This window comes from Schistocerca serialis, chromosome 1 (assembly GCF_023864345.2).
Source record: "Schistocerca serialis cubense isolate TAMUIC-IGC-003099 chromosome 1, iqSchSeri2.2, whole genome shotgun sequence".
Lineage (NCBI taxonomy): Eukaryota > Metazoa > Arthropoda > Insecta > Orthoptera > Acrididae > Schistocerca > Schistocerca serialis.
Genome location: NC_064638.1, coordinates 703,237,656 through 703,259,640, shown reverse-complemented (window position 1 = coordinate 703,259,640; position 21,985 = coordinate 703,237,656). Strand labels below are relative to the sequence as shown.

The 21,985-nt window shown below is 43.3% G+C and overlaps 1 protein-coding gene across 1 annotated transcript in view; it reads right to left on the bottom strand.

The window, feature by feature from the left end:
* The window catches only part of LOC126480902 (uncharacterized), a 750,870-nt gene that overhangs the window by 120,900 nt on the left and 607,985 nt on the right, over positions 1 to 21,985 (bottom strand). Inside the window, exon 3 of the mRNA XM_050104302.1 lies at positions 13,856 to 13,917. Coding sequence (XP_049960259.1) covers positions 13,856 to 13,917 — 62 coding nt within the window. The remainder of the gene's footprint in view (positions 1 to 13,855; positions 13,918 to 21,985) is intronic.

Here is a 21,985-nt window from a genome sequence, read left to right as displayed (position 1 = left end):
CACAACAGACCACTTACGGGATTGTGGGGCCTTGTTCTCCATACTCTAATGAGCCCGAGAAATCGCTACACACAGACACCTGTGTGACGGAAGTAGAAGTAAACCAGCATTCTCAGTGCAGTTCATCAGAGCGCGCGCGGTCTCTCCAATCGCACACTGGACGGTGCGGCTAGTTTACACTGTGCAGTCTGCCCACGTGCCTCGAAGGCCGCCACACACGTAACTGCATACTTGACAAGCACGCATGCACAAGTGTGCTAGCGTAAGCATGCTTGAGCGTGTGTGGGATAAATCTGCGCAAGCGTCGGGACTGTACAAGCAGCTTCATGCTTGATCGATTTTCGATTCGCATGCCAGTGCAAGCATTCAAGCGTATGCATCATTGACGTGTGTGCCAAGAATAGCCAGGCTCTTGCAAGCATTTGGCAGTAATTTTATTTGATTTAGCTATTGTCAGACCCTGTTAAGTGGTTCAAATGGCTCTGAGTTCTATGGGACTTAACATCTGAGGTCATCAGTCCCCTAGGACTTAGAACTACTTAAACCTAACTAACCTAAGGACATTACACACATCCATGCTCGAGGCAGGATTCGAACCTGCGACCGTAGCGGTCACGCGGTTCCAGACTGAAGCGCCTAGAACCACTCGGCCACAACGTCCGGCCTGACCCTGTTAAATTACATTCTGTAGAAAGGTTGTCCTGTATTATAGGACAAGTTAAAGAATTCATTATTACATGAAAAAAAACAGGGGAGAACAGTAATGCTGTCAAACAATTTTTGTCGCATGTCTACCGCGAGTAGTTAACATGGGAATAATATTTTCGCTTCTTCAAACACTATTCACTCCACATATCACATTTCCTCTTTCTTCATAATACAAGAAAAAAGGCTGCCTAGATCATGGCATCGTCGTCTGAAGTCGATATTTTCTGACAAACAAACTGATGCTTGTACAAGCATTCTTGGGCCGTGTGGAGACGCGAGGAATTTGTGCATACTTGCGCAAATATTCTTGTTGTTACGCGTGGGGCCTTAAGAGTCATTTCAAGCTTTAGACGGTGCGCGCACTCTCACTTTACGTCAAGGAAGGTTATCAGAGCGGGAAGTTGCCCGCTGAATTGGCGTACACCACAGTGACGTCATTTGAACATTCAGTTAGTATCGTGTCTCTCGAAATACTGAAGATGTGCCTCGTAGTCGTCGCTCACGCCCAACAACACTACCTCATGACCGCTACCTACAAACTATGGCGCACAGGTACCTTGAGAAGAATGCAACAGAACTGCGCGCCATCTTCATGCACGCAACTGGGAAGGCTGTGTCGACCGACCGCACGCAAATGTCGCCACACGATCAGTCTGGCCTATTGGCGTCCATATAACTTTTCCCTCCCCCCCCCCCCCCTCTCCCGCTCCCCGAGCACAGTGTTCAACAGAGAAGGTGGATAAAGGAACACTTGGATCAATGGCGTCAGTTCTGCTTCACCGACGAGTGCAGAATGTGTCTGACAGCTGATGATCGTCTTAGAGGCGTGTGGAGGCGACCAAATACCTGTGCACGGCTCAAGAATGCGGACCCATGGGTTCACCAACCCAGGTGGATCAGTTGCGTTGTGGACCGGTATCACGCAAGGGTGTGCGATCCTCTCATCGTTATCGAGGGTAAATCCGTGGCTATACAGTATCGGGACAGGACTGTCCAACCGTTGTCCAGCATGCAGTCAAAGTTTCGACGATGCGTCGTCTTTCACAACAATAGTGCACGAGCATAGCGCTCCCATCTCATGAACATTTGAATGTAACCCCGCGCACGTTCGTAGACACGAGAGTGGTGCCTTTCCTTTCTCGGGCAATATTTTTTGTTTATTATCATGTCTCTCAGTTCATAATTAGATAATAGTTATCATAACTGGAATGTGCTGATACGAATGACACGTGTGTATCACACAATCGCTAATGCTGATCTACTTCAGTCACAGTGATAAAGAGTAAATAAAGTGACTAATTTACTTCGCATTGCTCCATTCACATACACAACTTCGCATGCATATTCTAGTCGGGATTCAGTCAGTTTGTATCTATGTATTTATTAATGGCAGCTATGGCCTATTTTCCTTGGACCATTTTCTCCCCACTCTGTAGCTCAGTAATTCCATTTTGACACATCAGTAGAATGAGTTATGATTTTTTTTAAGCTTCTGTAGTTTTCTTTTATAGCTGTGACGTCCAGGCCTGTTATTTCTCCTCTAGGTTCATAATATACCGGGTGTTCAAAATCTCAGTATAAATTTGAAAACTGAATAAATCACGGAATAATGTAGATAGAGAGATACAAATTGACACACATGCTTGGAATGACATGGGGTTTTATTAGAACCAAAAAAATACAAACGTTCAAAAAATGTCCGACAGATGGCGCTTCATCTGATCAGAATAGCAACAATTAGCATAACAAAGTAAGACAAAGCAAAGATGATGTTCTTTACAGGAAATGCTCAATATGTCGACCATCATTCCTCAACAATAGCCGTAGTCGAGGAATAATGTTGTGAACAGCACTGTAAAGCATGTCCGGAGGCATTGGCGTCGGATGTTGTCTTTCAGCGTCCCTAGAGATGTCGATCGATCACGATACACTTGCGACTTCAGGTAACCCCAATAATCGCACGGACTGAGGTCTGGGGACCTGGGAGGCCAAGCATGACGAAAGTGGCGGCTGAGCACACGATCATCGCCAAACAACGCGCGCAAGAGATCTTTCACGAGCCATCTGTCGGACATTTTGTGAACTTTTTTTTGTTCTAATAAAACCCCTTGTCATTCCAAGCACGTGTGTCAATTTTTACCTCTCTATCAACATTATTCCGTGGTTTATTAAGTTTTCAAATATATACTGACTTTTGATCACCCTGTGTTATATACATTCACAGTGTTTTTTCCACTATTTTATTGTAACACTTAAGTTTGGCATCTTCCTTTTTCTGCTGTTTTCAGCCGTTTCATGGTCCATAAGCACACACTGACGGGACAAAAGTCATGGGATACCCTCTAATATCGTGTCGGACCTACTTCTGCACGGCGTAGCGCAGCAACTCGACGTGGCGTGGACTCAACACGTCGGTGGAAGTCCCCTGCGGAAATATTGAGCCATGCTGCCTCTACAACCACCCGTAACTGCGAAAGCGTTGGCGTTGCAGGTTTTTGTACACGAGCTGACCTCCCGGTTACGTCCCATAAAAATTCGATTGTATTGATGTCGGGCGAAGTTGGTGGCCAAATCATTCGGTCGAATGTACAAAACGTTCTTCAAACCAATCGAGAACAATTGTGGCCCGATGACATGGCGCATTGTCATCCATAAGAATTCCATCGTTGTTTGGGAACATGAAGTCCGAACGCAACCACTTCCAGTCAATGATTGGTTCAGTTGGTCCAGATGACCCAGTCCATTCCATGAAAACACAGCTAACACCATTATGGAGCCACCACAACTGAAATCTGAACTCACCTGACCAGGTCACGGTTTTCCAGTCGTCTAGGGTCTAACCGGTGTGGTCAAGAGCCCAGGGGAGGCGCTGCAGGCGATGTAGAGCTGTCAGCAAAGTACTCGCTCTGCTGTCCTAACGGATACATTCGTCGTACGTTCCCACACTGATTTCTGCGATTTCACGCAGCGTTGCTTGGCAGCTCCATGCAAACTCTGCTGCTCTCGGTCGTTAAGTGAAGGCCGTCGGCTACTGCGTTGCCCGTGTTGAGAGGCAATGCCTGAAATTTGGTATTCTCGGCACACCTGACATTGTGGATCTCTGAATACTGAATTCGCTAACGATATCCTAAACAGAATGTGTCATGCGTCTATCTCCATCTATCATTCCGCGTTAAAAATCCGTTAATTCACATCGTGCGGCTATAACCTTTTCGTCATGCGGCCGGAAACCTTTTCACATGAATCACCTGAGTACAAATGACAGCTCCGTCAATGCACTGACCTTTCATACCTTGTGTACGCAATACTACGGCCACCTGTATATGTGCATATCGCTATGCCCTTACGTTTGTCGCATCAGTTTTGTGTGATGATGATAAAACCTCCCACGACGATGGAAAATGGCACATGTACAATTTTTGATATGGGACACAGATTTTGAAAGGCTAAGTACTGAAGAAGAACTTGTTCTGGGAAATATGTTAGTGACATAAGAGAACTTACGAATCGCTATTTGTACACTTTAGTAAACTTATTCATATACATGTAGTTGCTAATGTTGTAAAGACGAAAAACCTGATCAACATGTGGCGGTTCATCTTGAGGGTTGGCAACATGAAATTGCATTAGTACACGGCATATGGCTCGCATGGACGAGGAATCTTCAACCAGTACTATATCAACTGCACGTGCAATGAAGTTCGGGAAGTAATAAGATAACAGCAAATACACCACCATCACTCACAGAAAGTGCAAGCTTTCTTATGCTGATTTCGCATCTCGTGTCATGTTGAAACAATTGGCGCTGCGGCGATGTACCGGTATGTTCGACCCTCTCTTTCCTGCTTATGTGCCTGAAACGGATGAAGCCTGTTTTACCACAACCACAATCCTGAGTAACCGCAGCGGTCATTTATAGACCCTTGTGTGTCTCCGCTACAGTAGTCAAGAGTCTAGAATCATCATTACAAATGATCAGAGAACTTGTATTTTGGCACTGTCAGAGGTTGGTTAACAGGTTTAAGATAGGCACACATTCCAAACGGGGTAGTGTGGATTCTGCATATAGGAAGTTAAGGAGATTAGTGTTTAACATACCATCAACAACTAGATAATTAGGGAGAAACACAAGCTTGGATAGGCGTCCCTTTCAAAGAAACCATACAGGCATTTACCTTAAGTAATTTTTGAGAACATTTGTCGTTAAGAACAGCTGTTTTCCTGCTCAAGTTGCAGTTGACGTTCGTGGAATTCGTAACGCGTTCTGCGTTCACCGCCACCGCCTACCAAAGTAGTATGAAGTCTAAAGATGGTCAGTAACTGACCGAAACGGGTGAACACAAAAATAAAGCTTTACTGAGGTCGAAACTGTTTATGCTCATTTTAAATTTACCTTAAGCAATTTTGGGAAACCCGGAACAGCTAAATCTGTATGAGTGGGCGGGAATTTCAAGCTCCATCCTCCCGAATGTGAGTTCAGTGTATTACCATCACAGTGCCACAAAGCTCGGGGCAAGGTCTACACAAGTTCGAAACTGAAATTTAAAAACTGTAAAAGTTTCATCAGATCCTGTAAAGAATGAATTATTGCGCTTTCGGAGAAAACAAGGGCGTATAGATGTGAAAACGGACAATCAATCTATTATCACTGGCGTTAAAAATTCAGAAGAATGTTTTATCAAACGGAACAAAAAACTGAAAGTAAATTATCAGAGCAGTAGTTTTGCTCAGGGAAAGGTAGGGGGCACTCGAGGAGTAATTCTAGCGCTGTGCTTAATAACAGAAGGCAGATTTAGGAGAAACAAGGAGACATACGAGTACATTGTTTTTGTAGATTCAGAGGAGTCTTTTCATCATACGGAATACAATATCATATTTTCCTTTCTTAGCTTATGTGGTGTCCAGCTACAAGCACAGAGCGCTAATCAGTTCTGTTGGAGGGTTGATCACTGTCTCTACTGACAGTTTGCGTACTTCATTTATTTATTTGTTTATTTATCGTACTGTTACAACAACAAATAGTAAGAAGTAAATATAGTGAACATTCGTGTTGTGAAGAGTCAGAGTGAGAAGGAAGTCGTTGTGAGAGTTGTTTGTCATCATCAGCATAATGACATCGCAGTGGTCACTGAAAATGTAAGGGAATTCAGTCGAGTGCTCAATCAAATGGAACTTGTGCTAGCTGGTGGCTGTAGCATGTACTCAAGCAAAAAGAAAACTAAGGTAATTATGTATGCAGCTGGTGGATAGTTACGTGTTAATCTTGGACAAGATACTCTGGAAGATTTGGATGAAATTTGCAATCTCGTTAGAAGAATAGATAAAAGAAGGAAGATGCAAGAAAGACGTAGAAGTGGGGGTTACACAAATCAGAAGTCGTTACCATAAAAAAAAGCTGCTGAAATTCAAGAATATAAACACTGAGATCAAAAAAAGATGGACGAAAAGTCATGTTTGAGGTCCATGGGCGCAAACTGTTGACTATGATGAAGACAGAAATGAAACGATTACAAGCGCTTAAAATGTGTTGCTGTAGGAGGCTGTTGAAGATGAGGTGGGTTGATCGAGTGAGAAATGAATATTTTCTGCCATCAGTCAGAGAGAAGAAATGCTTAATATAGACCATAATAAACCGAGACAGAAAATAGCCTGATACATGTAACGACAAGAGTTGTTGCAAAAAAATGGTTGAAGGAGCGGTAGAGGGAAAAATGGGAAGAGCAAGCCTATATACACATCAACAAAAGTTTTGCATCACCTCTTTATTTATAAATTCAAGAATTGGTTGTGAGGCATGCATACGTATTCATTTGCAATGTGTCCATATCCACCCATGGGAGTGGGGAAGGGGGGGGTCACAGTACTTCTAAGCAACGTCAGTACCTGATAGAGCGTGGTCCCCTGGCTCGGATGCAGGCTTAAATCCATCGTGACTTACCATGGATGAGATCATGATCCAAATTGTCCCACTCGTCAATGGCGAGTCGAACAGAGTACGTGGTCGTTGTCGAAGTCCAAAACCACCTCGTTCCATCGATCCCACACAAGTTCGATTTTGTTCTTGTTCGGGGAATAGACAGACCACTCATTTCTGGCGATACTAGAATGCTGAAGGAACGTGTTCAAGACAACAGCAGGGTGAGCACGTGAGTTATCAAGGTGAAAATCTCACCAAATGTTTGGCGATATGGTCCCACTGTTGGTTCAGTATCTCGTCGCTGTACCGTAGAGCAGTGAACTGCCTCCAACAACCACGAGTGATGTATGGTGGCCCTTGTTGCACATGTGGGACAGTGTTGGAAGCGTTTGATATTATTGGGCTGCCTCCACTCACGTTGTCTGCGATTATCAGGATACAAACAGATCTGAATTTCGTCCGTAAACAACACAATCCTGGGTCGCCCAGTAAGCATGGTGTCTTTCCAATCTGTAACTGAGTCAATGGTGTTATGGAGTTCGACGTGGTACTCGCCATGGTCGTCGGGAATGAAGATTCACTTCATGCTATCGTCTCTTACCAGTTTGACGCGATACGAGTACATGACGTACCATAGCCCCCTTCGAAAGCCAAATTCAGTTCTGGAGCACTCATACAACGGTTTCTTTGATTCAGAAGTTGTAGATATCAATCATCCAATGCACCCGTCGAATTTGGACGGTCTGTGCGATGTAAGTTCTTAATACCATCTGTCAAATGGATCCCATTCCACGTTAACACCATATCGCTCACTCCAGTGCACAAGTCGAGCAATTCCCCTGGTTGACAATCCTTACGCGCGTAACATTATGATGCAGATCCGATCACTGGTCGCGGCTGTTCTTAATGGGATCGTGGAAGTTTACTCTACTGTTCCACAGACGTCGCTAATGCGTCCCTACTGGTGCTTTACTTTCAACTGGAGTGCTACAATCCATTCGAGTGCAGCGTGCTACCCGTAGGCAGCGCTCATGGTAACTGCGTGTATGTTGACAAACAACGCCAAGGATGACCTTCCGACAGGTACAGGAACAGTCACTATAGCAACATGCCTGCACGACATATCGGGGTGATGCAAAACTTTTGTTGATGTGATTATAGGAAGGTAGATCGTAAATGATGTAATATGCTGCAGCTGTACTGAAACGAAGAGGAATGATGGTAAGCGACGGGAATACAAAACTGCATGTAACCAGCCTTAGGACTGATGACCGGAAAAACAACAACGACTATCTACCCTCCCCGCTGAATTGCATCAGTGTCTCCGAGAGATGCGTACCCCACATTTCTAGAACAAATCCCACTTTATGTTCGTACATGTACAGTATGTGGCCACGACATTATGGAATCCTAATCCTTACTCGCTCTGTAGCACACCCTGTTCCCGCATCCGCTACGTCAGACGTTTCCTGAAGAGCAGGTAGGAGGAGGACGTCTTGTTTCGTAGTGAGCTCTCTCACTTGATCTGATCCTATTTGATCGTTTCTTATCCGTCATGAGAAAGTCTAGAAAACAGCATTTTAAACAATTATTGAATAGATAAATAAAATCATTTTTTTTAAAAATGTGCCTACTTGCATTTTATCACCGTTAATAGACCATCGATAAATTGGAAATGTTCTCATTTTGATTTTTAATTCGTTCCCGAATGCGATTTACCTATCTTAAAGTGATACACGTGCTCTACCCCACCAACATGGTAACACCCTTTATATTTTCTACAATCTCAATCATGCACCTGTCTCAGCTTTCCTTTGTAAAACTCTGTTCATTCTCTGTGCATTCCTGGGGACTGATTACCCCGTAGTTTGGTCCCTTTACTCCCCACACCAGCCAACCAACCACCGTTTCTGTTTTATAGCTTTTTTCTTCATATTATTTAGTCTGTTGTTCATAATATTGTTGCTTACTGCATACTGCTTATTTTTTGCTGATGCCTTCTCTAAGTTCTTCTTTTCGTACGTGTAAGGGGTTTTTCATATAAGCACTTAATTCTCAGAACACCCAAACAGTGTGTGTGCATTCGAATACCATACTTAATGAACGACCATTGTGTTATAGTATTGTGCTAGCCACTGAAATTGCAACATAGACAGAATATCAAATAACAAAACTTTACATATTGTGCATATGCAGTACAGAAGGAACATGATTAAATTTTTGTAGGTGATTTGTGCGTATACAGAGTGCGAAATTTAGTACACAGAGCTGACACCTCTGGCAGCAACAACTGCTCTGTCCGTCCTGGACATCGCGTCGAATCGAACTTGGATGAGAGAAGAGGGTACGTCATTCCAGATCTATACCAGGGTTGATTGGTCATATTGGTTGGCGAGTTATGGTGTGCCAGCCTATCGACAACCCATGGAAAGATGTTCCCATTGGCAGAGAGACCTTAAGAACGCGCAAGCAGGACAACAGCCGAGCATCCTCTGTGTCGAGACAGATCATGACAGCGAGGGCAACACGCCATCTTGGGTACCGTTGTTCAAAGATGACGTCACGGAGAGCTTGAAAAAAAGGCACATCTGTCGCCCATAATTCCTCGGAACTGCAACAGCTGTTTTCCGGATCACCGATTATGTGACCGAGAGATGACTGTGTTGTGTGTCCAGTGGCACAGCATTATCATCACAACAGGTGCTGGACGCGGTATGACTGTGACAATACTTCCTGGCAATGTTCATACTACTCGTAGCCTCCTCACAGGAATCTGTCCATTGGGATCTTGTACGCAGAATAGGGACTCGTCTGAAAAGACGGCGTGGTGCCATTCCTGCACGACATCGGCGCACGACATCGGCGCGTCTCTCTCTGGTTCCGCGTTAAGGGTAAACTGCATCAGTGAACGCCATGTTGGCAGTCCATGGTGCCCCAGACGCCATCGCATTGTCTGTGTTTATTCGAGGGGGTGGTAAAAATAATGCCTCCCAATTTTTTTTATTCTGTTGTCAGAATCGGTTGAGGTGTTACATGTCACGCATATTACAGGGTCGGCTGGCCGCTGTGGCCGAGCGGTTATAGGCGCTTCAGACCGGAACCGCGCTGCTGCTACGGTCGCAGGTTCGAATCCTGCCTCAGGCATCGATGTGTGTTATGTCCTAGGGTTGGTTAGGTTTAAGTAGTTCTAAGTCTAGGGGACTGATGACCTCAGATGTTAAGTCCCATAGTGCTCAGAGCCATTTTTTTTATTACAGGGTCGACTTCGATAGAGGGGTTCCAACTTGTAGCGTGTAAAGGTGGCGTGTGAAGTAAATACATCTGCTCGTGAGAAATCTGTGCCTGGGCAACAGCGTGCTCTATTGAGTTCCTTACCGCAGAAAATGGCTCTGAGCACTATGCGACTTAACTTCTGAGGTCATCAGTCGCCTAGAACTTAGAACTAATTAAACCTAACTAACCTAAGGACGTCACACACATCCACGCCCGAGGCAGGATTCGAACCTGCGAGCGTAGCGGCCGCTCGGCTCCAGACTGTAGCGCCTAGAACCGCACGGCCACTCCGACCGCTTTACCGCAGAAAACGTGCCACACTCGGAGCATCCTCTCATTCAGCATGAGAATGCCAACCAATACACGAGCGCAGCGACAGCCATCCGACGCCTTGGGTTCACCGTCATCGTTCATCCTCGATATAGTACCGACATGGCCTCATCCGATTTTCACCTAAAACTTAAAGAACGTCTTAGAGGACTTCACTTCGATAGTAATGAAGCGATACAAGCAGAGGTGAGTCAGCAGGCATTGCGCACCATAGTAAACGTTCCATGTTTCGTTAGGGACACAACGATTCACAACGACTTACAAATAAACACTGTTCCAGAGGAGATTCGATCCATACCGGAAAGATTTTATGCCAGATTTCCTTCCTCCACCAACACATTCATTCGTGAATTATCCGTGTATGAAACATCACAAACATAAACGTCCTAAATTTATACTGTTACCCCATCGAGAATCCGGGCTGAGGCTGACATCCGGCATGGACTGAAGTAACATCGTTCTTGTGCAACGCAGCTATCTCTTTATTCGCACGAAGTAATGGCCGCTATCGACAGGGGATCTCAAGCTGATTCCGTATTTCTAGATTTCCGGAAGGCCTTTGACACCGTTCCTCACAAGCGACTTCTATTCAAGCTGCGGGCCTATGGGGTATCGTCTCAGTTGTGCGACTGAATTCGTGATTTCCTGTCAGAAAGGTCGCAGTTCGTAGTAATAGACGGCAAATCATCGAGTAAAACTGAAGTGATATCAGGTATTCCCCAGGGAAGCGTCCTGGGACATCTGCTGTTCCTGATCTATATAAATGACTTGGGTGACAATCTGAGCAGTTCTCTTAGGTTGTTCGCAGATGATGCTGTAATTTACCGTCCAGTAAGGTCATCCGAAGACCAGTATCAGTTGGAAAGCGATTTAGAAAAGATTGCTGTATGGTGTGGCAGGTGGCAGTTGACGCTAAATAACGAAAAGTATGAGGTGATCCAGTTGGAAAGCGATTTAGAAAAGATTGCTGTATGGTGTGGCAGGTGGCAGTTGACGCTAAATAACGAAAAGTATGAGGTGATCCACATGAGTTCCAAAAGAAATCCGTTGGAATTCGATTACTCGATAAATAGTACAATTCTCAAGGCTGTCAATTCAAGTATCTGGGTGTTAAAATTACGAACAACTTCAGTTGGAAAGACCACATAGATAATATTGTGGGGAAGGCGAGCCAAAGGTTGCGTTTCATTGGCAGGACACTTACAAGATGCAACAAGTCCACTAAAGGGACAGCTTACACTACACTCGTTCGTCCTCTGTAAGAATATTGCTGCGCGGTGTGGGATTCTTACCAGGTGGGATTGACGGAGGACTTTGAAAGGGTGCAAAAGAGGGCGGCTCGTTTTGTATTATCACTTAATAGGGGAGAGAGTGTGGCAGATATGATGCGCGAGTTGGGATGGAAGTCATTAAAGCAAAGACGTTTTTCGTCGCGGCGATATCTATTTACGAAATTTCAGTCACCAACTTTCTCTCCCTAATGCGAAAATATTTTGTTGAGCCCAACCTACACAGGTAGGAACGATCGTCAAAATAAAATAAGAGAAATCAGAGATCGAACAGAAAGGTTTAGGTGTTCGTTTTTCCCGCGCGCTGTTCGGGAGTAGAATGGTAGAGAGATAGTATGATTGTGGTTCGATGAACCCTCTGCCAAGCACTTAAATGTGAATTGCAGAGTAATTATGTAGATGTAGATGTATGCTGCCGGTCACGCATCTTTGTAAATAATGTACTGTGGCACTGTAAATTCTAATGTTTAAATTGCAATATTGTGCATACTAAACAACGTTTTGCTCTTTTTATTTCAAATGTCATGTTGTCCTATTGTTACATATATTGTTAAAATTATTTGTTAATCTTCTGTTATTTATAGTTATTAATGACCTAGTCCTTGTTACTCAATACTTGAATCCACATTCTATACTCATTTGTATTTTGTCATCTTGTGAGGTTTTTATTGCCTCCATGGCAAATGTTTTGCCCCATTACTGTCATTTTCAGCTAGATACGCGAAATATTATGTAATTTGGTGGAAAATCCGCGGGTCGGGACTCTATAAAATAAAAACGGAGTTTATAGCTTCATTAACAATGTCAAACATTCTACAGTGATAGTATCTACAAAACTGGTCTCCCGCTTGGAGAAATGTGTTCGTCACCAAGGTTACTACATTGAGAAATTAATATGTAGACATGAAGTATGAAGTTGTAGAATGCTAATAACGTTTTTTTTTTTTTTTTTTTTTTTAAAAAAAAGCGTTAAGGGTTTTCATATAAAATATTCGGAGGCATTCCTTTTGAGCAGGTCCTCGTATTTGTATTGCTACAAGCAAGTCCATTTCCGGATTCGGTGTGTGTAACGTGACTGTACGATGCTGCACGTCCGAGCGAGCAATGGGTCCGCCTTCTGGGGCACTAGTCCCGCGGGGTCGTTGAGGTCTTGCATGTACTGAGCATGGATCTCCTGTATTCCGTATTCACACAGCAGACCTGGGATTCCAACCAACGCAATCTGGAATATCGCGGAACGATAGACCGCAGTCTTGAAAGGCCACAGTCCTGCCACTTTCGAATTGTAACACACCTTGGTAGACTTTTCTCCTTCTTACACGAGACATAATACGATGATCTAACAACCAACCAACACTGAAATGAGAGTTTTGAACGAGAAACCCACTGTCTAGCCCTTCCTTAAGTAGAAAATGCGATTTCCGATAATCTTACATACTTTGTGCGAACGATCTGAAATGTTAACAATTTGCGTAGTCAAATGTAGGTACAGGAACAGTCACTACAGCAACATGCCTGCACGACATATCGGGGTGATGCAAAACTTTTGTTGATGTGATTATAGGAAGGTAGATCGTAAATGATGTAATATGCTGCAGCTGTACTGAAACGAAGAGGAATGATGGTAAGCGACGGGAATACAAAACTGCATGTAACCAGCCTTAGGACTGATGACCGGAAAAACAACAACGACTATCTACCCTCCCCGCTGAATTGCATCAGTGTCTCCGAGAGATGCGTACCCCACATTTCTAGAACAAATCCCACTTTATGTTCGTACAAGTACAGTATGTGGCCACGACATTATGGAATCCTAATCCTTACTCGCTCTGTAGCACACCCTGTTCCCGCATCCGCTACGTCAGACGTTTCCTGAAGAGCAGGTAGGAGGAGGACGTCTTGTTTCGTAGTGAGCTCTCTCACTTGATCTGATCCTATTTGATCGTTTCTTATCCGTCATGAGAAAGTCTAGAAAACAGCATTTTAAACAATGCTAATCTGACGCTTGTGGCACATCCACCGTGCTGCTTGAACACACGACAGTGTAGTTGACACTCCTTTGACTTTCTATTTCGTATAAGATGTTTAGTCCGCCACTAGCCGTATTAAAAATACTTTAGCGTTTGTAATATCAATTATCGGAGTACAGTGTTTTGACGTACAGAGCCTTATGAACCGAGAGTCACTTGTAACTCTTCAGAATTGTTAGTTTTCTTATGTTTCTGCTCTGTCTCCGTGCGTCTTTGCTCTAGCATCAGGATGCTGTTGGGGAGAAATATCAACCTAACCTGGAAATAAAATACAGAGAGTAAGCTTCGAAGGGCCAGGCAGAACTTACCCGCAGGTGTCCCTGGTCCTGGGCTGGGTGAGCCTCCTCCGGAAATCTGGCTCGACTGTCGTCTGCAAGAAAAAAGAGAACAAAATTTACCTCACATATTAAAATGCTGCACTTTAAAAAATTATAAATATGAGAACAAAATATAAGTAACAGAGCTGTCCTCAATGACCATACAAATGTTGTTTTTTTTTTTTTTTTTTTTTTTTTTTTTTTTTGCATGCAGCCCTCCAAACTCCATTTGTTCCACTGATATTCGGACTGCATACCATCCGGTCATCTTCCGAGTGAGTCAACCGACTCAAGCTACAGCCTTTTATCGTCTTTGCGGTTGATTGTAGTTTCTCGGGTTCCTTTTTTGATTATATTCTCGATCTTCCTTCTTGTATTCTTCATTTGATAAGTGGTTTAATATTCAATAAGAAACACAATTTAACCGTTCTAGTTCCACTGGGATCAATATGATCCCATAACCACATTAGAAAATCATATCTCACTTATTTTCAAAGCTTTTTTTACAGAATATATAACTTTCTCTCTCTCTCTGAGTCAATTGTGTCCAAAGATGTTTTGTTCCATTTTATATTTACAACACATTAAAACGTATTAATGTTGTTTTTTGCACTGAGTACCACTGGGGCCAATATGACCTCAATCTAAGTTTCATTTTTGTGTCTTCAATGTAATGTTTATGAAAATAGAAACATTATTGTTACATTGAACAAATGTAGTGTATCTTATTGTGTTAATTCGTTAAATAACTGCCAATATATTCTACGTAAATTGCTTGGGATCGATAGGACCCCAGTTGCACTCAGTGAGAGTAAAAACACCTGGTAGTAGGCCGGTTAAATGGGTAGTGCCTTATTTGCATGACAGAGTGGAAGAGGAGAGTTCTCTTGTAAGTTTTAGAGAAGCAGCACGACAACGGGGAGAGAAAGAAAGGATGAGAGAGAGCGCTCTTCGGAGTTTCGCGCGACCAGGAGCGTCTAGATTTGTCAACGTCTTGTTGCCATCCTCGACTCGGCGAGAGGATGGGCCTTGTAACAGCGCTGACCTTCCATCTAACTTACTCACTCGACGGAAGAAACATCGCGTGAAACGAGCCCACGCTACGTCTACAAACGACGGCGTGTCACAGTTCAACGACCGAGACAAATTACTGGTAGCAGATTTTATTTTGATTTACGAGGCAGGCAGCGATAAACTGTTGATCGTTGCCTCTTTTTTAAATCGAAATAAAATCAGATTAATTCGATAAATTATAAACAATGGAGCCAACAGTTACACAGAATTGTAACTGACAAAAACAAGTCTGTGTTCAAATCAGTTTTCATTAGATATTTGTTACAATGGGTAATAATGATAGGTTACCTGAACACGGGAGAAGTTGAAAATTAAAAGAGAAAGATTCAGATTTTTTCGATCATCTTTTAACAGAAAACCACTCATACGATATAGAATTTACATTCTGTAAAGAAAAGTAGAAAGGTGACCTTGGTAGAAATACTTGAAATCAACAAACTTGACACAGAATGCCAGCTTAGTACTAAATGCTCAAACTTAATTTTCTATCTCCCCTCTTTTAAATTAAGTTTCAGTTAGAAAGAAAAGAGTGAAATTGTAAACTCAAAATAATTTTTCGTCAATTGTTAAATGTATCTCTACAAAAAAACTTTGTATCCTTTTTTGGTTAATGTAATTACTTCTACGCGATTAAAAATGCAATACTTTCCTATGTCAACACTCCACAAGTCAGGTTCGCATCTTCTGTGTAAATAAAATCCGTGTAAGTTGCACTTCACTGTTTCTGTGTTCACGACACACAGTTGTCACCTGAAGAGGCCTAAAAAGCCGAAAGGAAGTGGGTGACCATATAAACTAATTTTGCAGAACATCAATAAGTGTTTCTTATTTAATATAATAATGACTTTAATAGAAAGCACAGGATCTAATAAAACACCCTCTGGCCAGTTTTACGACAAAAAGTAAGGAACGACTTAATCAATCCTGATACAATAGAAAGTGGTTAAAGAATATTTGGAATAGGATTCATTTATAAAAATGAGCAGCGTTTGTGTTTCTTTTCATTATTGAATAGTTGCGTTCTGGGGATTATATGTTTCAAATGGCTCTGAGCACTATGGGGCGTGACAGCTGTGGTCATCAGTCCCCTAGAACTTATAACCACTTAAACCTAACTAACCTAAGGACATCACACACATCCATGCCCGAGGCAGGATTCGAACCTGCGACCGTAGCGTTCACGCGGTTCCAGACTGAAGCGCCTAGAATCGCACGGCCACACCGGCCGGCATTTTGCAATACGTAACTGACGAATATTGGTAGTCATAATGGCACTTAAGTACTTTGGCTAAAGTAATATAAAAAAAGTAGAGTGGCAGTGTGGGGCATGCGTTATGGGAGTTGAATTCTAGTTAAAGAATGGAAGGATGAAGAATAATATTTAACAGCCCGTTAACATCGACGACATTACAAAACGGAACTGCTCAAAGATGGAGAAGGAAATGCCATGACCTTGCTGAAGTAAACATTAGGATTTCATTAGAAACGATTTAGGGAATCCACGGAAAAACAAAACAAGGACGACCAGAAGGAGATTTTAACCCTCGCGTAGCCAGTTCTTACTGCAGTTACTTAATGACACAGCTATTTTGCATGTGATAGGAACAGTACTAGCCTGGTGAAACAGTGTGTACGGAAGGACTTGAAGGACGGATGACGATTGGCAAACAGATTCAGAATTGTGTAGTGGATGCATCTAGCAGGAGAGCCCATCAACGTATGAGAAAGGAAAGAGAATTTGTCTGATTTAAATTCATTCATCATAATCGATGTTTTTCGGAAGAGTGCAACTGTAATGGAACATTTCACCAGTTACTTTTTTCATGCAAGCACGACGCCTTTAAGGAATTTATTCCCATTTTCAAATGCAACTACTTACACTGGTATTGTACGTGACGTCTGAGGGTGTTGTTCTACTTCGCTTGCCATGCAGCCGTCTTTTTATGATCTTAATGCGATCGCAAAATATAAATTTGGAATTTTTTACGCACTAATGTTAAAGAATAGTTAGAAAATAGTATTTTCTAAGTTTGTGTAAAAAATTCCAAGATTTATATTTTCCGATAACAGTAAAAATACAAAAGACTATTGCAGGGCAAGAAAAGCAAAACAGCACACGCGCAGGCATCACATGCAATAAATAGTTGCACTTGAAAATAGGAATAAATTCCTGAAACTCATCGTGATATACGTGCGGTGTTATATTTAAATCGAAATTTCTGTAGTTTGTAGTTATATGTAGCACAGCAGATGCAGTAAGCGAACTGGCTTGTGAGACTTGACGCAGTTTCCGTCTCGAGTGCACGTGCTGAGAGGAAAGACGGCGGCGGACCTCGCCCCACATGGTCTGCCTTGGCCGGCCATACTGGGCAGCGACCCGAGGCCACGTGAGCTCCAGTTATCACAGGTCGCGTCGTCATTTCTACACACCTACCTGCTATCAGCAACGTGCAATCCGCGTAAAATACTTTCATTTCTAATCCAGGAAGGTATTCATAAAATGAAAAGTAATGTGTTCACAGGCTCACACAAAATACGTGACACACAAACCTTAAGAGAACAATAGAAGCACTGTTTAAGAGGTAGGAGGAAGTTGACAGTAATTATATGTATAAAAGAGTTAATGTATAGAACATCTGTTGTCACTACACAATAAACATATTACTTATAAAGTTACTGAAGATTGATGTTTCCGAAATCAGCAATTTCGTGGTAAGTATCAGAAAAGCCGTTCGGGGAACCGTGAAGCGCATTCATAAGGAGAATAAAATTGTCGGTGCAGACGCGTACAGCTGGGTTCACATCGATTTAAATGGCGAGAGATACGTTATTACACCACAAGTTTAAAGAGATAGCTACACATTAGCACCTGCCGACGAAGTTACCTATCACACACCTTTTTCCCTACGTGAGTGTGCTAGACTAAGCTTGTTAGATTGGAGCAGATGCGTCCGAGCAACAAAAGATAAATTAAGTACAATTGTACGGTTCTGACCAATATATTTGTAAAATTTCCGGTAGCCACAAGGCAAATTCTAGAAGTGGAAGTCTGTTCCCACATATTCCTAATTGGTATTCATCTTGCCTCCCTCCCATCTTTTTTTGGTGTATGGCTGGCAAAACAGAGATTTTCTTCACACCCTCTTCAAATTAAGTTGGCTGTGAATAATAGTTGAATAGTCGTTTCGCCATATTTTAGCTCTATGACTTTCATAATCACATTTCCGAACAATTCAGTTAAGGTTTTCGGAAATATGGTGATCCATTTGTCACTGAAAGCTGCAAACAAGCAGGAGTGGTATGGGTCGTCGAAGTCAGTCACAAAGTCGACGTTCCAAAACTTCCCTGAAATGTTCACTCTGATTGAAATCATTAGTACTTGTGTGTCACGAGACGAACTGAAGGTGTCATCATACCCAGAAGACAAAATTGCAATAGAAGCGATCTTGGAGTGTCTAGCACTCGGGCAATCTCCGTTGCACGGGACGCAACGCTTGTAGCGGATACTTGCGTCGACGTAAGCTAGCGCCGTCGTGACGTTGTAAGTAGGGGCTGTCACGGCTGAAGAGGCAGGCTAGGAAGTTACCGAACGTCGGCCCAAAAAAGTCGTTCACTGCCAGCATCATCATACTTTCCTGAAACAACGTTGCCATGTGCCACATAAGCACCCCTCACCCACCCCGTTCCTCCATTTTCGGATTCTAGGGTCCCATGAAATTTCGTTATTTAAATAGAATCAGAGGATCGATACCCTTAGATTTACAAACAGTAGCTGACAGAAATCTATTCGTCGCCTCATCCGAGAGTTAGCCATCCCTCATACTGTAGGGTGTATTTTGCGTCAAAGTTTGTATTTCAAGCCATACAGTATTCAGTTACTACAAGCCGTTCATGAATATGATATACAAAACGTGTAAAGTTCTGTAGCCGGCCGGTGTGGCCGCGCGGTTCTAGGCGCTTCAGTCAGGAACAACGCTACCGCTACGGTTGCAGGTTCGAATCCTGACTCGGGCATGGATGTGTGTGATGTCCTTGGGTTACTTCCTGGCAGATTAAAACTGTGTGCCAGACCGAGACTCGAACTCGGGACCTTTGCCTTTCGCGGGCAAGTGCTCTACCGACGAGCTACCCAAGCACGGCTCACGGCCCGTCCTCACAGCTTTACTTCCGTCAGTACGTCGTCTCCTATCTTCCAAACTTTACAGAAGCTCTCCTGCGAACCAAGCAGGACAAGCACTCCTGAAAGAAAGGATATTGCGGAGACATGGCTTAGCCACAGCCTAGGGTATGTTTCCAGAATGAGATTTTCACTCTGCAGCGGAGTGTGCGCTGGTATGAAACTTCCTGGCAGATTAAAACTGTGTGCCGGACCGAGATTCGAACTCGGGAGGTACTGGCACAAGTAAAGCTGTGAGGACGGGGCGTGAGTCGTGCTTGGGTAGCTCAGTTGGTAGAGCACTTGCCCGCGAAAGGCAAAGGTCCCGAGTCCGAATCTCAGTCCTGCACACAGTTTTAATCTGCCAGTTTCATACCAGCGCACACTCCGCTGCAGAGTGAAAATCTCATTCTGTCCTTAGGTTAGTTAGGTTTAAGTAGTTCTAAGTTCTGGGGGACTGATGACCTCAGATGTTAAGTCCCATAGTGCTCAGAGCCATTTTTTTTTTTTTTTTTTTTTTTGTGAAGTTCTGTGAATTCATTCTGAGCGTGGAGACTGAAGGTAACAATTTTTTTTCACGTTTAGAGTTCAGTAATGACGCAACATTCCATTTAAGTGGAACAGTGGACCACTACACCAGCCACTTTTCATAGCCGAACACGAGAGAGACTGTCCTTAGCTTCACGTATTTTGCGCCTCACGTATTCGCTTTTTTTGGGGGGAAAAATTGTTACAGAAGTAGCGTACTTGGATATGTTGGTCTGGCTTTTCCCACAGCTGCGAGAACATGACAAAAACCTTATTTTTCAGCAGGACGGAGCAACACCATACTGGTATAGCTATGTAAGAGCATTTCTTAATAATGAGCTGTTTCAATGACGGATCGACTGTGAAGGGAGTACGGATCTCGCATTGCACCATTGGCCTCCAAGGTTTCACGTTATGTGAATCTTGTGGAAGTTTGTGAAAGACTCCTCTTATGTGCCACCCCTCCAACGAACTTTGAGTGAACTCAGTGACGCCGAAAAGTAAAAGCAGTAAACATGGTAACTCCAGACATGCTCTCAAAAGTATGGGACCATTTTGACAATCATCTGGATGATGATACACGCATCCGGTGGAGGGCAAAAGTATGGGACGATTTTGACAGTCATCTGGATGATGGTCGTGTGTCCGGTGTAGGGGAAAAGTTTGATGAAACTTTTTGCAGCACTCTGTAGACTTTTTGAGTAGGTGATATTTGCCTGGCCAGTTTGCTTGTGTTCCTGCTGAGCACTGCGTTGAGCGACACTGATTGGCTGCAACCAGCAGCGGTGGCGGCCATGTGTTCGCCACAGACAAGGTCGTCGGTGTCCGGCGAGGCCGCGGCGTTCTGTTTGTAGCCTACATGGCTCTGCCCGCTGCCGGGCCTTAGCCTATTCCGCAGACCCGCACTTCCATTCCCGTCATCGGCAAGGCCGCGCGCCACTGGGAGACTTGTCTCAGCGGCGTGATCTATTGCCGGCCCTTCCGAGGAAGCAAAGATTTGCGTTAGGCGCAGCACCTGCTCTCCGCGTCTTTCTCCCTTTTATAGACAATGAGGTCCGTGTCACGTAACGAATGTTTCGGTTTCACTGCCCGTGAGAGTGGAGTATGAGACAACTGGGTGACGGTCACGTATTTCGTGCAGAAGTAACCTCAGTCGAGAAACGTGAAAGCCTGCGTATCTGGATCTGGAGAGAATGAAGTCTTTTATTGTACTCTACAATGATTGCATCAGACATACCATACTTCAAATACATTTTGTGTCGATGTGCTCCAGATTTTGCAAACGTCCATAAAGTTAATGAAAGCTGGTACGATATTACTACTAAACTAAATAGCAACATCAGTTTTCACATGCTTAAAGTATTGACTGAAGTTGCTTCCATTTGTGAGTGATTATGCAGGGTGGTCAGAAACAGTGTGAAAAGCTCGTATGGGTGTTTCAGGGTACATTGTGCTGAAAAATAATTGTTAAGAAAAAAATTCGTTACTTTGTGTTAATTAGCATTGAAGTTAGTCAGTAACGCCGTTGTATGCAAAAATTCAAGCGTGTTCTTCGTTTGGTTTCCTAAGAGAGCAACAAAAAATTTTAATTAGGCGGTAGTAAGGATCGAAACCGAGCCAAAGACTGAGCAGTCTCGTGCGCTATCAATTACGCTATGAGAACAACTGACACTAATTTGGCGGGCCATTTGAATTCGCGCGCACAACGGCCTGATTGGTTAACTTCAAAGTTAACTAACTCAGAAACGGCTGAAAGTGTGGAATTTTTTTTCCAACGATTACTTCTCAGCACTACGTATCCTGCAACGCCCTTACAAGCTTTTCAGACTGTTTCTCACCACACTGTACAATTATAAAAGTTTCCTTGCTTCAGTACATCCCATATAAATTCATCCTCGTGGAGCCATGAAAAGTACAGGAAGCCTTGCTGCATTCCACAGCACTACACACCCTTTGCTTGTAATCATTTTCTTTGGATATGTAAGAATTGAGTAACAAGCAGGATTTTATTTGTGAAAATAAATAGTTCCACGAGCAATCGAAGAGCCCTAATTAGAAAAATCGTAGGAAACTCACTCCATAGCCTACTTTGGTAGCTTTGTTCCATTAAAAATTTATGGCAGGATCATTAACATGAGGTCCTCAGTAATGGAATCGATCCGATCCGACCTTTGAGCTGAAAGGTACCTTACAAATCCTTCGTGGAAGCAACTTCGATGATGAGGGCATGGGAGGCATTTTACCTTAAGAAACTTCCTTACCTTTCTAAAATAAACTCATGGAAGTTTTGGAACAGTTTCAGGAGTGAAGACGGCATCTTCACATTCACGATAATAATTTTGTGTATAATAACGAGCTCATGG